Source organism: Colossoma macropomum, unplaced genomic scaffold (genome assembly GCF_904425465.1).
Source record: "Colossoma macropomum unplaced genomic scaffold, Colossoma_macropomum, whole genome shotgun sequence".
NCBI classification, from domain to species: Eukaryota; Metazoa; Chordata; class Actinopteri; order Characiformes; family Serrasalmidae; genus Colossoma; species Colossoma macropomum.
The window spans coordinates 2,345,664-2,355,663 of NW_023494793.1; the positions used below are offsets into that span (position 1 = coordinate 2,345,664).

General features: G+C 38.1%; 1 protein-coding gene across 1 annotated transcript in view; it reads left to right on the plus strand.

Annotated features, from left to right (window-relative positions):
• Positions 1-3,797: 3,797 nt before the first annotated feature.
• LOC118814019 (kelch-like protein 10) overlaps positions 3,798-10,000 on the plus strand; it is a 12,790-nt gene continuing 6,587 nt past the window's right edge. Inside the window, 4 exon segments of the mRNA XM_036579691.1 lie at positions 3,798-3,988; positions 6,370-6,715; positions 6,718-6,861; positions 8,791-9,210. Coding sequence (XP_036435584.1) covers positions 3,798-3,988; positions 6,370-6,715; positions 6,718-6,861; positions 8,791-9,210 — 1,101 coding nt within the window.

Here is a 10,000-nt window from a genome sequence, read left to right on the forward strand (position 1 = left end):
TGAAGCAGCGCTATTGCAAGTCTTTCCTTCCTGCTGCTGTTAGCACTGCTCCCATTAGAACCTCCTCCACCCCATTACACCTGACACACCTACAGAACATAAACTGTGAATTCATCGCCATTTCCTGTGTGCAATATAATCAACACTCCATGTGCAATATTTTTAAATATCTCTATAGTGTAAAGATTTTTTGCTTTTCTATTCTTAATGTTTTTATTGTTAACTCCTCACCATCCCATGTGTAATATAAATCAGTACCTCATGTGCAATAATCTATGTCAAATTCAGGCAAAATATCTTTACAGTGTAAATATCTTAACTTTTATTTATTTATAATTCTTTATATTGGCGAATATCTGACTTCAGCTTCGTATCACTGAAGAATTAGGGGTGGGCGATAATAAATAATTGCCCCCCTCTTTGAAGGCATATGATTCCCTAAATGTAACTAAAGCCCAGCAGTGAGGAGCTGAACTTTACCCTCCTCTGCTGTCACTGCAGACTGGCAGGGTCGCCTACAGCACTTTTTTTTTAACTTTTATTTATTTATAATTCTTTATATTGTTATTTTTTTGTGAAGGATAGAGTTTATATTTTTATTTCATTTTTACTTTTAGTATAACATATATTCTCTTAACATCTTATCTTCTCTTAATTTACATTAAAATTACATCAATTACTAGTACTTGAGATAATACGCATTACTAAACAATTAAAGCTGCACTTTGTAAGTTTGGTAAATTTGGGGAATTGGTGACCTCTCTAGTGGATATATATAACTGCACAAAACGTGCAGAAGAACATTTTGCAATTTGGGTTTTTCTGAAGTCCCCTGCTCCCTGCAGATTAATTCGAGCTGCTCTTTTTCACAACTGAGGGGAAAAGTATCGATATGTTACCTGATTCATCCCAGGTAACTAACATCACTATTTACACAACAGCTAGATATCTGACTGAGTGGAGGCATACATTAATGGACACATGTTAGCTAGCTAATATCTATTTAGGTAATGTTAGCCAAATATTGTTTGAATTTATGAGGAGACGAATGTTAGCAGTGGAAATTATTTGAGAATAATGGCTATCTTGGTTTATGAAACTCTAAAGGCCAAACTCTGAAGCAAAAAAGACAATGTTAGGAAAGTAATAGGCTAATATTAGCAAATTAGCCTGCTGATGTCAACTCCACTGCTAAAACAACTTTATAATTACAAGTTTACCAAAACTCTGAAGCAAAAAGGGCACTGTTAGCAAACTAATCGGCTAATATTTGCAAATTAGCCAGATAATGTTAGCAATAAAGCCAGAACAGCTTCACAATTACAAGGGTAGCATTAAATTTTGCAACAATAATAATCTAGCTGGCTATTTTTGGTAGCAAGCTGGAAAATTCCCTACATATCGAACCTGTCCAACAATAAAAAAAGCAAATTCAGCATCACTCCTGTGTCCCTTCAGGGTGACAGAGTTGTCATCACTTCTGAAAAGCCAAGCCAATGTTTATTCTGGTTTCTCTATTAACTCTAGTGGCATTTCTGATTTTCCATAAATCTGAAGATCTTTCATGATGCAAAGAACCCTTTAATCATGCAAAGGTTTCTTTGAGTGTTCATAGTTCTATACAGAATCTTTTTTCTCTACTAAAGAACCCTTGAAGTGCCAACTTTTTAAGAGTGTTTTCAGTAAGAATTAGACCTAAATTTAGTCTCTGTTCAAAACAATTAATGTAATTAAAGGGAAATTCAGTTTGGCACTTTAGGCTAACCTGTTTACTGAAAAAACCCCCCCAAAAAAACAAAAAAGGGTCAGTATATGTCTGTCTTCTTTTTTGCCTTCTTTCTGTGTCCTGATATTGGTTTCATTTTAACCAGAACTGAACGGCCAATAACTGATTAAGAATGAGTCTTGTGGTGTAGTACACTCCATGTGTAGGAATGCATGTGATTTTTGGTTTAACTACTAAGATACAAAGGCCCAATCCCATTTCACCCCTCGCCCCTACCACTCAGCCCTTAGCCCTCTGTTTTGCGCATTCACGTCTAGGGTTAGGATGCCCCAGTTTTGTTGAGATAGAGGGGGGAGGGTCAAGTGTTAGAGCTACATGGCCCTCCAAACGGAGGTTTTTCAGAGGCTCCAAAAGGAGTGTTATGAGAAAAAAAGAAAAACCGGCAAGATGGCTGCACAATTGACCAAAGAAACCCATAAATGTGAGAATTTTCTCTGTTAAAAAATTACGATAACCACTGTATTATCTTAGTTTAATGTCGTTTCAGTGTATTATGGTCGTTTTCTTCATAACAAGCATAAAAAATCGCTAATAGCATGCTAATGTCTCACAAGCTAGCTAGCTAACTTTGCTGTTTCACCTTAAATAGTCCAGCAGCTGGTGAATATCTGACTTCAGCTTCATATCACTGAAGAATTAGCGGTGGGCGATAATAAATAATTGCCCCCCTTTTTGAAAGCATATGATTCCCTAAATGTAACTAAAGCCCAGCAGTGAGGAGCTGAACTTTTCCCTTCTCTGCTATCACTGAAGACCGGCCGGGTCACCTACAGAGCACCACTAGTAGCTGTTAATGAAGGAGTTTTAGGGGTCCCATTTAATAGGGCAAGATTTCAAGCACTACCCCTTGTAACTCATTTCCAAGGGGTTAGGGTGACACTCGAAAATAAGGGGTAGGGGTAAAAAGAAGAAATGGGATTTGGCCTAAGAAAACAGGAAAGCAGACAAACATTTCGGAAAGCAGTGTGGAAATGTTTTTGGCACTTTATCTAACCTCTCTGAAGTTTTTCATTTGTTCATTTGAAGTTTTTGCCAACTACTGCTGCAAACCTCATTAGACCATACACACTTAAAAATGATGGTTCTTCAAGGGTTCTTTAGTTTAGAAAATGGTTCTATGTAGACAAACGAAGATTCAAAGAACACTTTGCATGATTATAGGGTTCTTTGCATTGTGAAAAAGGTTCTTTAGATTGATGGAGAATGTGCTGTATATGTTTCTATATAGAACCTTTTTGAAAAGGGTGCTATAGAGCGTCAAAAAAGGTTCTTTCTTTTATTGTTACAATGTCAGGGCTTGTTACAACAGCAGAAAAGTTCTATATAGAACCATCTACAGCACATTCTACATCAATAGGAAGAACTCTTTCATAATGCAAGGCAACCTTTAATCATGAAAGGATTCCTTGAGTGTTCATGGTTCAAGATAGAACCATTTTCTTCACTCAAGAACCCTTGAAGAACCATCATTTTTAAGTGTGTAGTCAGTGACATATCCAGTGACTTCCAGAAATCCTAGAAGGATTTTTTCTCAGCTAGTAGTTCCCACCTATTGAAAACGAAAGCATGATTGGTTGAATCCACATCAGTTTCTTATTGTTTTTTAACTTCTATCTGGCTCCTGAAGTCCCAACCATTGGTAGAGCACGCTTGGCTGTTTTTATGTAGATACCACAGAGAAAAACAATTCTGATTGGATAGATTTCCCATTAGCGTGTTAAGATTTTAATAATTTTTTCAACCAAAATTTAATACAAAATAAAACGATTCTATTACATAACAATAATCTATTTCAGACATGTAATTTATTTTATTTCAGATAAATATTTTCTTTCAGATGAAGAAGAAGGTCCTTGTAGAGGCCCTGAGGCCCTGAGAAGGGCCTCACTGGCTGTATTAACCCAACAATACACACATCGCTGTGATGTCACAGACAGCATTTATGGAACTTCAGCACTGAACAATCCGAGTATGAAGATTCCATTTCGGAATCTGTCCCACTGTGGTGAGAATGAGTGAGCAGGAGCAGCAGTGCACGTCCTTCAGGGGGCGCCACGATGAACGTGAGATGAGTCCAACAGCCTGCACCATCTTCAATGAACACCGGCTGGAGGGAGAACACTGTGACGTTCTCATCAAGGTGGATGGCGTTGAATTCAGCGCTCACAAAATCATCCTGTGTGGCTGTAGCTCCTATTTCAGGTCAGAGTCTAAAGAACAGCTGCACATCCAGCTCGACATGAAGAGACTGTAAAATGATCACGATACACTACACAGTCACATCAAGTCAAGTGTTCTTTACTGTCTTTCCTCAAAACAACTTTTATGTACATAAATATTAACCCATCAGGAAATCAGGATGATGAAAATTTCCATAAAGGACAAAAACATCATATCAGTTTATAATCATGTGTCCAAACTAACATATACATTGGGTCAGTTCTTCATATTGTGTGTACTAACGCTGTTATTTCATATTAATATTAATATGTCATATAAAGTAATATTAATATTAATATTACTTTATCAATTGAAAATAATATTTCGGCTTTTCAGTTTTCAGCTGTAAAAAGTGTGTTAACATTTTGCAACTAAAATGAAATGTTTGTTTTTAAGAAATATTATTAATAATATTACTGCCAAGCCTTATTGGACCTTTACACATTTTAAAAGTTTGATTTTGGCCCAAAAAAAAGAAAAAGATCAAGACTGATCAGTTCAGTCTTATGGGCCTTTAATGAGACGGTTGATGAGTCAAGATTAGTATTAGGAATTATACATACATACATACATACATCATCTAAACCGCTTATCCTTCTGGGTCGCGGTGGGGTGCTGGAGCCTATCCCAGCTGTCATTGGGCGGAAGGCAGGATACACCCTGGACAGGTCGCCAGTCTATTGCAGGGCAAGTATTAGGAATTCTGAACACATTTAATACATTAAATAAATTTTTCATGCTTGTTTTAGTAAATTGAGCCTCATACAATACATTAATGCTGCATGACCACAGCAGCGGTGCAAAATTGTCACAATTGAGACTTTAAGGCAGGAGATATATGCATTTCCCAATAGAAGGAAATACTGAGCAAGACCAAAACTACAAAGAAGAAATAAAAAAGAAATTAATTGGTCAGAAGGCTGTCCCTGATTGGTCAGAAGGCTGTTTCTGATTGGTCAGAAGGCTGTCGCGGAATGGGTCTAAGAGCTGTTTATGATCCTGGATAAGTTGCTATGGTGATGTAGTCCAGTAAAAAGTCATTCACTCTCATGGGACAGAAAGTCCAGAGTTAGACTGAACAAACTTAAAAAGTTAACTGGAAGCATTAGAAATTCTACTTTGTGAAACAGACCCCTGGGAAAGAGGGTAAACAACACACAGCCAGGCAGAGCCAGGACAGAGGAACTGTGACATACCATAATATGTGAAAGTTTGAACACTCCTGGTAAAATTAAATGTTTTGTTGTTTTTCAAATTAAAATAAATTAACACACATTTTAGTGCACAGTTTTTATTTATTTGCTGAGTTTAACACATGGGAAAAAATAAAACAGAATAAAACGCACAACAATTTTTGCACAGGACACCTTTTCTGTTTTATTTCTTAACTGTATGTGCAGAAGTGTGTTCTCTGTAGAGATGTGTTAAATTATTTTCACCTAGAAAATCAACAAAAAGACGTAATTTTATCAAACTTTTGCATGCGACTTTACATACCAGAATATGAGAAGAACCTGAATACCACTGTGAAGCACTTTGTAAACTTGTTTGAAAAGTACTGTTTAAATAAAATGCAGCATGTTCAGGAAACGTTCTACATGTTTATTTAGGGGATTTGTTCTACGGCATTTATTAGCTGAGATGTTCTGAAATGTGGGGCTTATGTGGATCAGAACAGAAAGAGTCAGAGCTGAGAGAGTGCCGACATCCAGAGCTGAGGCTGAGTGAGCTGTTAGCCAAAATCCTTATATACAGCTTTTTGATTGGACGTCCTTTTCTTGTGCAATCATTGTTAAATGATTTTTTTGGAGTGCAAATGTTTGTGGAACCAATTTATGTAATGCTACAAGTCCATTAGAAGCATCCTATTAACCATGTACCATAGCACATAGAACCATAGCAACCATGGCATATAGAACCATTGCGACCACCTAGTAACAACCTAGCAACCACTTGGGATATCATAGCAACCAATGAATAACAGTTTAGCAAACCATTTAGGAACACCCTAGCAACTACCTGGGATACTACAGCAACTAACTAATAACACTTTAGCAACCAACTAGCAACACCCTAGCAACAACTTGGGATATCATAGCAACCACCTAACAACACCTTAGCAACCACCTAGCAACACCTTAGCAACACTGTAGCAACCACATGAGATACCACACCAACTACTTATCAACACTTTTGCAACGTTATTAAATACCATAGTAACCGTTCGGCAACACCATAGCAACCGCCTAGCAACTGTTTAAGCTGCGTAATCACCCTGCATTTTCCTCAGGAACTGCACTTTTCTAGTTCTAACTATGCTTATGATTATGATTATGATTATGACCGGTATGCTTCCTCTTCAGGAGACTGTTCAGCAGCGTTTGGAGCCCTAAAGAGAAGCGCGTCTACAGCATCCCTGGAGTCTCTCCTGAGATGATGGGCCTTATTATTGAATATGCGTACACGCGCTCCATCACCATAAATGAAGAGAACGTACAGGAGCTGCTGGTTGCCGCTGATTACCTGGCTGTCATGGGCGTCGTGCGTGCCTGCTGCCAGTTCCTGGAGGACCAGCTGTGTGAGGAGAACTGCATCGGCATCTGGGTGTTTGCTGAGTTCTGCTCGTGCTGGCAGCTGCAGCAGAAAGCCTACCTGTTCATCCTGAACCACTTTGAAGAGGTGGTGCGCGTGTCCGAGGAGTTTCCTAGGGGCTGTCGCTGAGGCAGCTGAGCAGCATCATCAAGAGGGACGACCTCAACGTCAAACAGGAGGAAACGCTGTTCGAGGCCATCCTGCGCTGGATCTCACACGAGCCAAATGAAAGGAAGGGACACCTCCCCGCCCTACTGCCTAAGGTCAGAGGGAGACTTTAAAGGGCCCATATTCTTTTTTCTCACTTTTTACCCTGATGTCAACATATGAAATTTAAATGGTCATAATTCTGTCACCATTTTCCAACCTTTCTTTATCCTTTAGAATTAAGCAGGCTGTTTTTGTTACCGTGGCCATATAGGGCCCATATCATGCAAAATTGCAATTGCTTTTTTGAAAATTAAGTGCTGCTTAAGTTATAAGGTGTGTTTCAGCCTGGACTGCTTTTAAATGAGGCACAGCTAATCAGAACAGAGGTCATTTACATCATATACAAGTCTTAAAGGCAAAGAAACTAAATCATTATGTTTCAAGGGATGCAGAGAAGCTGGAAAATGATCATGAAAAGGAAATTACAGCTGTTTAGGTAAATCAAACCACAGAAACATAAGAGAAGCCACAGGGGAAAAAACTAAAATACAAAAAAAAGTAGGATATGCACCCTTTAAAAATGGTATTAGATTAGACATTGAGATATTGATATATACGTGAGCTCTGTTCTGATTGGCTGCCCTGATATGTGCCTGATAAGAGTACAGACTGAATCACTCCATACAATTTATGTGTGAATGGGAGGGGGTAAATATATAGTTTTGTGACATCACAGAAACAGTTAATTCACTCCAGGCTGTTTGTGCAACTTAGTTTCCATACATGGACTGTAATATATATATATATATATATATATATATATATATATATATATATATATATATATAATTCTATATTCTACTAAGTTGAACAGTGTTTACATGCCACATCTAGTACATACAAGTGAAAATAAGTTAACATATCCTCTCCAGAAGCCCTAAATGCAAGATAAAAAAAAAATTATAACGTGTTCCTGAGTCTAAGACGAGTCATCAAAAACCACAAACAAACATCCAAAATAGAATGCCAAAAATAGTACACCCCCAAAGGAAGCTGGTTTATTAATACAGCATGTGTGGTACAGTAGTATGTGGTTTTGGACACAGATTCACTTCACAGATGTAAACATGTGTGACTGCCAGTTCTCTTGGTGCTTCAGGACTGGCACTCTATTAAATTGTATTGACGCTTTCTGGTCAACATGCTGATTGTTAGCCAGTTAGCTCCCCAGTATGTTTTGGGTATGGAAGGGTATGGAAAAAATAAACAGCTGCCCTCTGCTGGTGTAACATGGTAAGTGTCAGCCTACACTGAGGTTTTTCATGGCTAAAATTGTACAAGCAGTGCCTACAATATTCACTAAATGGAATCTGGACTCATAAATGCATTTTCAATTTTTTTTATCTTACCCTTTAGGCCTTTTTGTAAAATGATATTTTTCTGCAAATCTTAGTTTAACAAATTGAACATAAAATATAAGATTTACTGCAACGTTTGCACCTAGAAAATCAACAAAACTTGTAATTTGACCAGAGGAACTCAAAGGTTTGCATACAACTGTAATTTACTGTAAGTTTAAATTGTCAAAAATTCTGATAAACGTGTGTGATTAGCCTAGCCTAGCCTCTTTGTAAAAAGTCACAGTGGAAGTAAAAAGCCCTGCTGCATCAGTTTCCCTGCAAAGCATGCACAAAGACAAAACTGATTTGCATAGTTATAATCTGAACAGTAATAATCTGCTTGTAATAATTTCATATTTGCTTGAATTGTAGTTGATGTTATGCTGTTCTAAAGAAATATGAGAAGTTCAATCAAACGTCTACCAAAGTAACACCTGTGGTGAAATGTTTTCAAAGTGTATTACAGCTTTTCTATATTTTATTTGTATGCTGGATGATGGAAGAACCTTTAGATGAACACAAGGGGTTTTATTGCAAATACATTGGACTTACATTCTTTTAGTCGGTGTTTAGGCTTAATCTATGTCTAGGAAACTGGCTCAGAGTATTTGAGAGTATTTATCCAGCTGTGCTGTTGCTCAGGTGCGGATGGGGCTGATGACGGCGGAATACTTCATGAACAACGTGAAGAACAACTCCTTCGTGAAAGACAACAAAGACTGCAAGCCCATCATCATCAGTGCGCTGAAGGCCCTGTATGACCTGAACATTAACGGACTGTGTAACACAGACTTCAAAAACCCTCTGACCCGCCCTCGCCTGCCCTACACCATCCTGCTGGCTATTGGTGGCTGGAGTGGTGGCAGCCCCACCAATGCCATTGAAGCATATGATGCCAGGGCAGATCGCTGGATAAACGTGACGTCAGATGAGGAGGGTCCGCGAGCCTATCATGGGTCCGTGTACCTAAATGGCTTTGTGTACTGCGTGGGCGGGTTTGACGGTGTTGATTACTTCAACAGTGTGAGGAAGTTCAATCCTGTTTCCAGAACCTGGCATCAGGTTAGCAATCTCTGGGAAAATGAAACTGTACAACCTAAAGATGATTATTAGGAAAATGCTCAGATTAGAGATTAGGCTAGAAATCCTGGGCCTCTGAGAAAAATTTACATTTTAAACTCAATGAATGTAGAGTAATATTAGTGAAAAATGGCTTCTACAATTGGAAACAGACAGAATTATGATGGGCTGCATTTGGGATCAAACAGAATTCTGTCGAGCTACTGTGAGGATCAGGTATAATTTTAAAGTGCTACATTTGGGATTAGACAAAATTTTGGTGGGCGTCTTTTGGATTCAGACAAAATTTTGACAGGCTATATTTGGGAAGATAGGATTTTAAGGGGCTACACTTGTGGTCAGACACAGTTATGTTGAGTTACAATTAGGATCAATCAAATTTTTGTGAGTTACAGTCAAGATCAGATAGAATTTCAGCGGGCTACAGTTGGGATTAGACAGAATTTTGGGATCAGATCATTTTTATCAGGCTTTATTTGGGATCAGAGAATTATTTTGATCTACAGTAGGGATCATATAGAATTTTGATGGGCTATAATTAGAATCAAATAGAATTTTAGTGGGCTACAGTTGGGATCAGACAGAATATTGGAATCAGACAGATTTTTATCAGGCTTTACTTGAGATCACACAATTACTTTGATCCACAGTTGGGATCAGACAGAATTTTGGGATCAGACAGATTTTTATCAGGCTTTATTTGAGATCACACAATTATTTTGATCTACAGTAAGGATCAGACAGAATTCGGCTAAAATTGGGATCAGACAGA